Source organism: Chenopodium album, chromosome 26 (genome assembly GCF_948465745.1).
Source record: "Chenopodium album chromosome 26, dcCheAlbu1.1, whole genome shotgun sequence".
In the NCBI taxonomy this organism is placed as follows: domain Eukaryota; kingdom Viridiplantae; phylum Streptophyta; class Magnoliopsida; order Caryophyllales; family Amaranthaceae; genus Chenopodium; species Chenopodium album.
This window is the reverse complement of record NC_137859.1, coordinates 27,951,239-27,963,765: the sequence shown is the minus strand read 5'-3', so window position 1 is coordinate 27,963,765 and position 12,527 is coordinate 27,951,239. Positions and strand designations below refer to the sequence as shown.

General features: G+C 41.4%; 1 protein-coding gene across 1 annotated transcript; it reads right to left on the bottom strand.

Annotated features, from left to right (window-relative positions):
- Positions 1 to 2,679: 2,679 nt before the first annotated feature.
- Positions 2,680 to 12,226, bottom strand: LOC145616970 (protein FAR1-RELATED SEQUENCE 6-like). The gene is made up of 7 exons (XM_081671681.1): positions 11,993 to 12,226; positions 11,610 to 11,950; positions 10,940 to 11,518; positions 10,624 to 10,647; positions 10,516 to 10,539; positions 9,280 to 10,410; positions 2,680 to 2,824 (listed from the first exon to the last, which is right to left on the bottom strand). Exons 1-7 carry the CDS (start codon positions 12,224 to 12,226, stop codon positions 2,680 to 2,682), a joined length of 2,478 nt encoding a protein of 825 aa, XP_081527807.1.
- Between the last annotated feature and the right edge of the window lie 301 nt (positions 12,227 to 12,527).

Here is a 12,527-nt window from a genome sequence, read left to right as displayed (position 1 = left end):
CCTTCTACGGTATACGTGATATGACTCAGAGACAGGGCGATTAAAATATAAATTTGCAAGCTTTTCTAGATCAACTTCATTGCCGCACACAATCCTATTCAAATCAGGATCTCTCAAATTCAGATGACGTTCAAAATCCTGATAATAGTATTCGCGCAGAGTAGGCATGGCAACGAGATTCCTAGTAGGAAAGCCAAAAATGGCACCAAATTCCTCTGGCAGAGGGCAGAGTTCGTCATAATCAAACTTAAAGCAATGCGTTTCTGGACTCCAGTAATCCAGGGCTGCCCTCAGAAAATCATGCTCAATCGCTACATGTCTCAGGGCTAATAAACCTCTCACATACAACAACTCCAATTCTCTTTTGTCAGCAGCAGTCAAAGAATACGACCAATCACGCAATATGTTATCAAAATTCTGAGACATTATTATTGAAATATAAAATTCTAATTATTTTGTATTTTGTAATTATGCATATCATGAATTATGAGTCGTATTTTATAGGCGAAAAAGGGACGGAACGTGTAAAAATTTATCAAGTTACACGCGTATAAAACGCGGCTGTACTTTTTATCCCCGTGTCACGGGAGTGTGCACCGTGACACGGGAGATGCCACCGTGACGCGGAAACCCCTACCGTGTCACGGGACAATTTACCGTGACATGGTACAATATTACGTGTCACGGTGCGCACACGCTTTTCATTTTTTATCCTTGACCTATTTTTCCGGATATCTTTGCTTACCCTTTTTTTTCGCTCTTATTTCGAGAGTTTTTATTCCCAATAAAATTCTCCCCCTTTTTAGTTTGTTTTGGGGAGGTTTTTATCTTTTCTTTTCTTATTTGCTTTGTTTTACTTTATTTGCTCTTTTCTTTTTATTTTGTTTTTGGGATGTTGCTAAACTTGCTCCATTTTATTTTTCATTTTATTTTGGGGAAGTTATTAAACTCGCTCCATTTTTATTCTGGGAAAGTTGTAAAATTAGCCTTGGTATTCTTTCGTTTCTTTTTTTTTCTTTCGGGAGAAGGTCGGTACCCTCCACTTACGAAAAATAACGGTTTTTTTTTCGCGTCATTAATAAACACACAACACACACAATTAGTCTCAAGCACACAATAACATACACATTGAATAAAATAAAAAATAGAGTGTGGATAAAATATACAAAGTAAGTCATAGTACATAGATAGTGTCAAGTGTCATCAAGCAAAGTACAAATATAAACCCTCGGTCAAAAGTCTCTAGAACTACTATTAGTATCATCTCCAGCCTGAGTATCCTGAGTATACGGGGGCTGAGAACCAAAGAGTCCCTCCATCATCCGAGTACGAGGAGTAGTGTCCCTACTAGTCCCAACAACTCCAGTAGAAGACATGGTCAGAGCAGGGCCCGTTCAACTGATAAACGGCGAAGACTGACTCCATGAAGTAGGAAGCGTCGGTGAAGGCATCGTCCCAGACAGTGGAACTGAAAACAAGCCAGGCATAGGTGAAGGTTTCCCCCCTGATAACGGAGCTGAATATAAGCCCCGATCCACAGGAGTGATGACTGGAGTGAACTCAGGCTGTGAAGGCTGTGAAAATGAATGTTGCTGCCACTGACCCTGAAAATGGTGAAACGGCTGGGAAGGCTAAGGCTGCTGCCACTGAGCCTCACGAGACGGCTGAGAAAGCGGCGTCTCTCGCTGAGACTGAGAATGCCGACGAACCTGTGAAGATCGTCTGCCACGACTAGGCTCCCCCTCATCCGAGTCTTTGTGCCTCGAACGCGATCGGGACCTCCGTCGCTCCTGAAAAAACATGTAATCAAAGATGTCAATGATGCAAGATAAAACAAATGGCAAAAATAGAAAGGTGAATATACCTCAAGGACGTCACTAGAACCGCCTCGACAACTCGCGCCACGCCGAAGCTTGATGATGCAATACTTCAAGGCGTCAACCAGCTTCATGAATCCCATCATCTCCGGGTGGTTAGGCTGAGAACAAAGCAAAGGAAAATCAGTAACAAGAGGTCTTAAAAAAGGATGAACAATATATCAAAAGCTTACCGGCTCAAACACATCAGGCAAAGACTCCTGCGCCTGTCTGTAACCCTCTGGAGCATCAGCAATGTGGTCCTCAGTAATACCAATAGGCCCCGGGTAACGGACAGACTGAGGTGATATTTCAATCCTCCCCACAGGGCGAACAGTCGTCTGAAAATACGATCGAATAATTAGGTTATTCGACGATTTAAACAGAGACTAGTGATAGAATTCTCAAAAGAAAACCATACCTCGGGAAGACGGGGTGGAGAAGCCAAAAGGGGAAGCACGTCCCGCGAGTAATCACCCCCCATGTGTACGAGACCCTGCCAAGGGAAAGTGAACTGTTCTCCTTTGTTTATCAAGTCCCTGAGCAGACGTGAGTCCAACATCGACTCTGGTGGAGGCAAAGGCACCACGAAGCGATCATCACTGTGCTGGCGAACGACACGCTCTCCAAGATACCAAATAAAGCGGCCAGTACCAACAAAAATAGTACGGCGTGCTGAAAGCAGCAGAGCCTCAGGAAGGTCAGTCATCCTAGCCCAAGGCCGATACTGGACGTCAATAGCCACCTGAAAACCATAAAAAGTCGCGATGAGATGCTGAAAATGACGTCAAGATAAAGAATGGTAGGCTGCAAAAATTAACTCTTACACCGACAGAAGAAGTGCCTCGGCGTAAGAACTCCACTCGTGACTCGCCTCGGTCACGCCAGCTATCTCCAACAGGGAAGTCGTGAACCGCTCCACAACGTCGACGAGGGGCCAACCCTGGGAATTACTCATAGAACCAAAGCTGCAATAAAAAGGTAATATCTGAGCACATGAATCAAACAGATTCGAACAAAACAAGGAAAGGAAAGATCATTACCTCCACGACTCTCCATAAGCCGTAAACAGTCACCGGGGACTGGTCATTCAGCTGCCCGGAGCCATGACGCAACGACAGGAGAAGATCCGCATATCCAATGCCAGCCCAGTTAAGAGATCCTATCTCATTGATCCTAACTAAAGAAGGAAGATAGCAGACGAGCGCGCGTGAACTCATATCAGGAGAAAGAGTCATAGAAATCAGAATCAGAATGAAAATTCGCACTCGCTGCTCAGGAGACGTCTCCTCCATGTCGAAACCCTAGGCCAGAACGGAGGCCAGCTCCGATCGCCCGCTCCTCGGACCACCTCGAGATACCGGTCGAGTCCTGATATACTGAACGACCGGACCTAACAGATCCGCTACCTCAGCTGCCCCCCAACTAAGGTCAGGAAGCTGTCGTACCGCCTGATCGGTGAAGCGCAGACCGGTGATCATACTGAAATCCAAAGGGGTCACTGTCATTTCCCCCCAAGAAAAATGAAAAGTGTTGGTAGTATCCCAGAAATACTCCAACAATGCACGAACAACTGTCGGGCCGCAACCCCGGGGGCTGCGAAACCCTACGACCGCAGAATAGAAGTCCACTAAACCAGCAGATATCCACAAGGCATTCGTAACAGGATCCCCCGTGATAATCTCATGCAGACGAGGAATCAAATCTCCAGCTCCAGATCCATGATGGCGAAGCGTGCCATCGACTATGCCGGCAAGTGGACGGTGAGAAACGTGGTTCTCACGACAGAAAACCAACTAATCGAGTGTCCAGAGAGGTGGAACCCATCTCCCCCTACTCGAAGAAGCGCGCGGCTCGGTATCTAGGGCGTCGTCCTCCGCACCCTCAGGAACTGTGGGAGTGTCCTCCCGAAAAGCCTGACGCCGGCCACGTGTGGAAAGATCGTAATCCCGCCGTCTAGGCATGCTATTTCAAAAATAAAAATCTAAAGGCTTAGCATGATTTCCTAAGTTATTTAGTTATTTATTATCTCCGGTTGCATTTTCTGTTATACGCTAAATTTTTATCTCAAGGCTAAAAATTAGCAAAGTAATAGAATTATTCCTAGTATTAAGTTTTTTCATGACAAACTAATACTACAGTTCTCCTAGCCGCATGATACTATGTTCTCCATGACAATATAGTACATACACAAAAAATATACTTCGAAATTGCACAAAAACAATGGATCGACACATCATGGCATATTCTACAAGATCTACAACCAATATTTCACCATTTCAAGTATAAAGAAATAACATGAGCAAACAACGACGTTATTTCACAAGAAGTAGTACTCAAAAATGGTGTTTTGTTCAATTCTCCACCAAATCATGCAATTTTTGTCTCCAATTTCTCACAAAGCATACACATACACATACAAGTAAATTCATGGCAAAAATTTGAACATAAAAACTCACAATCAAAAATCCCCAAATTGATTTTTAAGGGGTTTCACATGAAATCATTCATTTGAAGCAAATTTGAGACAAAAATGAAAGTAAACTTACATAGATCCTTGTGGAGAATCAAAAATGGGAAAAGTAGCAAAAATTAGAGCAAAATTGATGGAGATTTGAGCTCCAAAAGCTCGTGAAGATTGCAGCAGACACGGCTCTTCACCGCGGCTCCGGGCTGAAGCACCGCGACACGGTGGCTGCAAACTGTGTCACGGGAGTTCTGGGAGGTGATGGTGAACCTGGAGGGGTGACGGTGAAAGCTTCGGCAGTAGTAGCAGAGTGCAGGCAGTGGAAACGAACTCACACAGCAGCAGCAGCAACAGAACAAGATGAAAACCGCCGCGTCACGGTTTCGAAACCCGTGTCACGGTGGAGCTAAACGGGAGCCGGTGAAACAAACCGAGGCCCGAGATTTTTGTGAGGACGAAAATGAAAAATCGAGAAGTATGAGCTGCAGAAAAAATAAAAATGGCGAAACATGAGCTTGAATTAAAAGCAAAAAAAAAATATAGTCGTTATGGCCCCGTTCACCGTGCCACGGGGGCCGTTACCTTGTAACGGTAACCTTCTGACGTGGCGCGTTATTTCTGACGGTCAAAAGCACAAAAATCCGAGCCATTTGACCAATTCTGCAACAGCCAAAATCCCGCGTGGGATATTTTAAAACAAAGAAAATCCCGCGACACAAGAATTAATCCCGTCAGACGGCAAAGGTGCACCGTGTCGCGGGATTTATCCACGTGGCACGGAGTCCAGGCGTCTGTAGTGCACACTTTTCAAAGCCATCAGCGAATATTCCCGGCGTTTTTGACCAGTTTGAACAATTTTTCCGAGGTTTTTGGACAGTTATTTTCTCACGGAAAAAGCGCCGAAGGTTCTAACTGATATTTTAAGGGGACCAAAATTACTATTTTACCCCTATCAAGCATTAAAGTTTATTTTTCAATATTTCTAACACCTAATACGGCCGAAAAGTCGGCTTGAAGGTAAATCATCTACGGCCCACGTTCGGGGACAATCGAACCACTATCATTCCGGCACAAGGTTCTCGATACACAGAGACTTGTAATAGGCAAATTTTTCCTCAAGCATGGAAAATTGTCGGTCGTTGCCACCTCTCAACACGAAGAAGTCAACGATTATTTTCATTCATCACATCGACTTTCCTCAAGCATGGAAAGTATTCACTCATCGACTTTCCTCAAGCATGGAAAGTATTCATTCATCGACTTTCCTCAAGCATGGAAAGTATTCATCTGTCGGTTTTCCTCAAGCATGGAAAGCATTATCGGTGGATTTCTTCAAGCATAGAAAACCGCCAAAATCATCTGTCGATTTTCCTCAAGCATGGAAAATGTTATCCGGTAGATTTCTTCAAGCATAGAAAGCTACCAAATTCATCAGTCGGTTCCTCAGGCATGGAAAGCATTTCAGCGAAATATCACCCGGTAGATTCCTTCAAGCATAGGAAGATACCAAGCATCATTTGTCACCAATACACTGGTGTCAGATACGCATTCTACCCCTTTACACTTTTATCTGTAGAACTAATGTTTTTCTGCAGGTATCGGCGTATACAGAGTGATTTAGGATCACATAACGTCTTAAATCATTCTCCGTCCCTATTGAATACTTTGACTATCGTTTTCGAAACTTATGTTTCTACAAACTCAGTCAAAGTGGGGGCTTCTGTAGACACCTAAAAATGTCTCCCCAAAACCAAACCCGATGATGAACAACCTTTCACCGCCACTATTGGTCGGGTTTAGTATTAAATCCCGAGAGTGCTTAAAAATCATATTAAATTCGTATTTCTGAACAGCCCGTGGGTCAGTCTTGATGTTTGGTAAAAGCATAGTTTTAATTTTAGCCCAAAACCGTTTTTATTGTGCTGTTATTTATTTTGGCCCAAACCTTTTATTTATCTCTTTTTAATTATTTCTTATTTTAGCCCGATTTTAATAAATCAGAAAAATGGCCCGAAATTATCAATCGGCACCTAAAACGCTGAATGAAATTAGGGTTTAAAATGAATTTAGACGGAAAAAAGGACAAAATTGTCCCGTGTCACGGCAAGGAATCCCGTGCCACGGGAATCTTTCCCGTTTGACGGCAATGAATCCCGTGTCACGGGAGACCTGATGTGACACGGTACAGGTTGTGTCCCTTCCGCATAAACCCTAACGCGTTTTCTTCCCCCGTTTGTTTAAAAGTCTCCCGCGTCACTCAAAAGAGTACCGTGTCACGGGATATTCTCCCGTCTGACGGTAGAGTCTACCGTGTCACGGTACACTTTGCCGTGTCACGGGATACTGTTTTAGGGTTTCTATCATTTTAGGTTTCGTGTGTTCCCTCAGCACATTTTTCCTATAAATAACCCCTCATTTCTGATGTACGGGGCATCAAATAATTCTCTCATTTTCTTTTCTATGCTCTAGCCTAAACACTAGCCTACCCTTCTCACTTTCAAAATACCTTCCTTAAGCTCTCCATGGAGTCCATACTTTACCCGGAGTTCTGTCCTTATGCCACGGTGTGAAAGGTAGAACTGTTTGAGGGTTTGGCCCCAAATAAATTCTCATTTAATTAAATCTAATTCCAATTTAATTATTGTTTAATTATTTTCCTTGAAGTTACTAACACGTTTATTGTTTTTATAGTAGGAAGCAAACAAAATCAAAGTAAGGAATCATGTTCCTTTTATTTCTATTATTTTTCTAACGATTTTATATTGTTGGATTTATTGCTATATTGCTTCCAATATTAATGTTTGTTCTATTATTATTTATGATCACCATATTGCATGTTTAAAGGGAATATGTAATTGAAAATCACGACTAATAAGATAATTTGGACAACCGGTTTAGGTTCCTTTTTAATCTTGTTATTAAATCGAAATGATCACTAATAGCTAGAATTATGTGTTGCATTAATATTCAACCAATTTAGCATAATAATAGTTTGGAGCGAATTGAATATTTGTTTGTATGCCTTTGAGATCACAGGAATACTTTTCAATATAAGAATCAAGTAGAGGCCAATACGGGCGAATGTGACTCCATGACTCACTTCGTACCATCATCCCCGATCCTCCTTTCGTGGTTCCGAACCATATGGAGTTAGTAATCTCATGGATTATGAATAGGGTGTAACCTTCAAGGGTCAATCGTTGTTGCCTTTCGTTGTCCCTTTTTCGTGGTTGCCTTTTATGATCCGTGAACGGTTTACAAGTTCCTTAAAAACTTTTTGGCGGCTCCCTACTTTCCTTGTCCCTAATCGTGTCCCTAATCGTATATGTCAATTCCCACTTCCTATGAGTGCCAAGCATATTCACACCATGCTTTAACGTAGGCGCACTTCGAACGACGCCTACAGGTATCAAGACAATGTCTTGGATAAAGAAACAACTATTAAGTTAACACTGAATATTGTAATCGAGAATTATCCCTAATCAAGGTCATTTATTTTATGGACGATTAATGACTAATAGGGATTAGTGTGTAGTATGATTTATAGCACTGTTTCTTGTGTTATGTGGATATAAATCATTTACACAGGTATAGGTTTAGAACCATACTGGATCGACCTATGAGAATACTTTAAGAAATTCAAAATCCTCATAAGTATTTTTCTCATTATAGCTATTGAAAATCTTTTCCTCGACCATGAGTAATGTGAGGTCTCTTGTTTGAGTAATCAGTTTGCTTTGATGTTGCTCAAACATCTGCCGTAAATGGGGATCACAACAACGACGACTATCGGCAGCTAAGTTCTCTTACTAAGAAAAGGTACATTACAAGACAGGGAATGTCCCCCTATTAACAATGGGGAAAATGTCTTGTTGTTTACAAGGCCTCTCGAAGAGCGAGACTGTGAAAATGCATGGCCTTGCTTAGATGGATTTTAGAAATCATCTTCTTATTGACTGTCAACCTCGAATTTCGAGAAACACTTTTGGACGTAACAGGGATGACGAATAATCTTACCTTGTAGTTCATGAAGAGACATAGGAAAGGGGCTTTACACTAAATGCTCACTTGTCCAGAAGGATAAGTGGGAGATTGAAAGGAATGGTGTCCTTCGGACAAGTGTATTATTGTGATAGTGGGTTCAGAATTAATAGAAAGCTAATATATTCAGTAAGGTTAAGTGATCGGAACGCCTGGGTGGAGGCCGCTTCCAATCAATATTATTAATGTATAATTAATATTACAGCTTAACTTTGACCGAACCCTTCAGGTCACACCCAAGCAAATATACGAACCGACTCAACGAATTAATTCGGAAGAAATATATTCGTCGCCCGAGTGTTAAATATTAAGACGTCAGTAATTTGAGCTTGGAGCGTTGAATCAGAGCGTCGGAAGTCGAGTAAAAAATAGTAAGTGCCGAGACGCGCAAAATAATAAAAAATCGACCATAGTCCCAAAATACCCCTAGCATCGGAGTGCCCCGAGCATCCGAGTGCTAGGGGCAAAAATGTCCTAGCATAGGTGGCTAGCACACACACCAAGTAGAGCCTTGCATGGCTGGCTGGTGCGTGCTAGTGCATCATTGCTAGCAGCCGCGTGCGCACCATGCGAGCAGCAGCTAGCTAACTTTGATTGTTGATGTTGTGATTAAATTTGGTTTGGTTCTCAAGCATCTTTCCATGAGTAAATAGGACCTCAAGCATTTTTGTGCCCAAATCAAAATCAATTTGCGCTTTGTCATCGAGGATTTTTGTGCCCAAATCAAAATCAATTTGCGCTTTGCCTATGGATAGATTAGGTATGAGTTTAGAGACACAACAAAGCGTAGCCAAAGCAATATCAATCAAAAAGCTAATAAAAGGATAGAATCAACTAACGGGTTTTTTGGGTTGAACAACATTCATCTGATTCCCCTTTTGTGTGTTGTAGCCGGTTTCCACCAAAGATTTGTACCTGGTTGCCTTTGGTCGTCCACGTGGTTTTTTACGGCTCTTAGGATCCTTCATAGCAACATTTGTCTGCTTGGACTTGGGTTTGGTAACAGAAACCGGTGTAACATTATGGCCTTCTCGGGAGTTAGTACATATCTTAGTTGAACCGATCTCTGATGGAGGGATGGATGCTTTGGGCATTGGAGGATGAACCTGCTTCTCCTGAAAAGAAGCCTTCTTCTTTCTAACTTCCTCTGCAAGCTGACTTAGCCTCTGTAATACGACCTCAACTGTGTCCTCATTGGCAGTGGATGCTTTGTCACAAATACACCCAAATGTACTCATCATACGGTTGAATTTCTGAACATGCAACGTCTCAGAAGGGTCATAGTAAGGGACTTTGACTCTTGTGTGCTTTCTCACAATGTCTTTTCTCCACATATCTAGGATGTACTTTTGTGGAATCTCATACACCAAGTTCAGGTCAAGAACGGCAATGGTATGCTTGCACAAAATACCAAATGTTTCAAATTTCCGGCAATCACATGTCACGTCCTTAGTCAAATAATTGTAAGTTACACAGTATAACCTGCGCCTGTCAGTCAGTTTTTCTGTCTTTGATCCTTCAGGGATTATCCAAACCTGGTCCTCCTTTGTGTACTCAATAACATTTTCTTCAGCTTGCCTCTTCTCCCTGGGGTACACATACATCATACGGGCACACTTTTTTTGTACTTCTTGGAATTTTGCGTCTGTATATATTTTCTGGAACAATTTCTCCACCTTGAAACCACTGACAAGGCGCCGAATATACTTGGAACACCTGGCATCTGCATTTGTTTCATCCTTCACCCTCTTCGTCATTGCTTTAGTGTACTTCATAGGAAACTCGAACAACATTGTACTCCAGCTTACAAAGCCATCAAAGAAGTTGTTTATGCTTTCGACGCGCTGTGTTGTTTTCATCCCCGCCCAGAAGTGCTCCTTCATGAAGGCAGGAACCCACATGTGCCTCTCTTCATAAAGATCTGTTAACCACGGATTGTCCTCGAGTTCATAAGTTGTAATTAATGAGTTCCATCTGCTTTCAAATTCCTCCGGAGTGAAACTTTCATATACAGTAGCCTTCAAAGAGCTTTTGAAATCCAATAACCTACATATTTCAAAAACCAGGGTATAATACAAAAAAACAACAAATTGGAAAAACAAACAATCAGCATATCTGATTTTGGACATATGGCACACTTAACACAATAACATAGGATATACAGACAAACTGAAACTGCAAATAAGACAAAGACTCAAGAAAATATAGATTAAGTTCTCATCAATGACATTAACACTCTAACAAAACAGCATGTGTTACATGTCATACACCAGAAGAATCAAACTGCAACAAAGATAAGAATACATAACATTATACCACATGGTACTTTCAGAAACTATTGCCCATCAAAAAAATATGCAACAATGCAAGTGTTAGTTCAAAATAATCATAACCTAGTAGTGAATGAAACTTTTGTATTCTGCTCCTATAAAGTAAAATAAATGCAGGAATATGTATATGATCAATTGGGCATGCTGTTAATGAAGGTTATTAGAAATCATTGCAAAACCAGCAGAACATAAAAGTGCCTAGGTCTTTTGCCATGTGCATATTAAGAAATAATTCTATGACTTACCCATCACATTTGCTTAACTTCTCGGGGATTTTCCGCATTATGTGCCAAATGCACCAACGGTGACGAGCAGTTGGCATTTCCAGCACCAATGCCTTTCTTATGGTTGCAGCTTGGTCGGTTAGGATTGTATTGGGCGGCTTATTACTCATGCAAGACAACCATTGTCGAATTATCCAAGAATAAGTGTCCGTGTCTTCATGCGATACCAATGCACATCCCAACAAAATAGATTGTCCGTGATGATTCACTCCAACAACATTTATGAAAGGAATCTCATACTCATTGGTCAAGTAAGTTGCATCCATACACACCACATCTCCGAAATACTCAAATGATGCCCTACTACGAGCATCCACCCACATTACATCTTTCATCCTTCCCTCACCATCTATACGGTGAGAGTGGTAAAAATTGGAATTATCAGCCTGCATTCTCTCAAAATATTCCATCATAGCAGCACAGTCACCACCAGCCATATTCAGCCGCGCCTTCCTCTCCTTGTAAACTTCATGTTGTAAATCATTGACCGTTGGGCAGTTCTCACAATCCTTACCCAACCCTAAACACCCATGTATATATCTGTGGTACAGAGACACCCTCATCAAAGTAATTAATTAGATTCCTTCTCACATTTGTAGTGTATTTCTTCATACGGTATTCTTTTACTAACTTGGACTTGCTAGGAGATACAAGGTGGGTATGATTGACAATGACCTTTCTCAAAACCCAAAGACCATCCTCATTCACACTAGCATAAATTTTTGCTTCATATAGACATTTTTTGGAGGTTCTATTCCCACGCGCAAGCTCATCGTCCAAGACAACTCCATCTACATCAGCACTAGTCCTACCCACATCCATAGATTTAGCCCTTTTCTTTGCCTCCCTCATAGCCCTCATGTCTGGATGACCCCAACATTCACATTTCCAAGTTATACCCCTCCTCACCTTATCCTTCTTTGAACTATATCCTTGAGCCCTAGTGACACCAAACCCTTTTTGCTCAGCATACTGTTTATAATATCATTCAACATCCTGCCAAGATTTAAATACCATGCCTACTCTAAGAGTTTCAACCAAAGCATATACAGAAAATTTGTTAGTTGAGACAATGGTTTCAACTGTCTCAATAGTCTTCATTGGAGACACCAAACCACTAGGGGCACATTCTTGCGAAGGACCTTCTCCAAACACAATGGTAAGAACAAAACAATTCGATAGTGGACCAGACTGGATATCATGCCCCTGTTCCTCGAATGAACTAAGTTGAAGATCATTGTTTTCCATAACTTATCTCTGTATTGACATTTGTATTAAAAGCAATTCAAATATATGACAACTTTAATAAGACATTTCACAAACAACAGTTTGACCATAAGTAACAATTTATACAATATTCAGCTCATAAGTAAAAGAAATTTATACTATATTATCATTCAACACATATAGTGAGCTCATAAGTAAAAGGATAACAAACAATTCAACTTAACAAAATCGGGAAAATTGTCCCAATCTCTAACCCAATCCCAAATTACAATAAGACCCAAACACGCTAACTGTATGTGAAATCGACACCACTTTATTATAT

What these genes read in the sequence shown, in the direction of transcription:
- LOC145616970 (XM_081671681.1), bottom strand. Translation starts at nt 12,226, where the DNA reads ATGGAAAACAATGATCTTCAACTTAGTTCATTCGAGGAACAGGGGCAT. An exon ending in AAACTCTTAGAGTAGGCATG is followed by an intron (nt 11,951 to 11,992) that starts GTATTTAAATCT and finishes TATTATAAACAG; the next exon opens with TATGCTGAGCAAAAAGGGTT. An exon ending in GTATCTCCTAGCAAGTCCAA is followed by an intron (nt 11,519 to 11,609) that starts GTTAGTAAAAGA and finishes TCTGTACCACAG; the next exon opens with ATATATACATGGGTGTTTAG.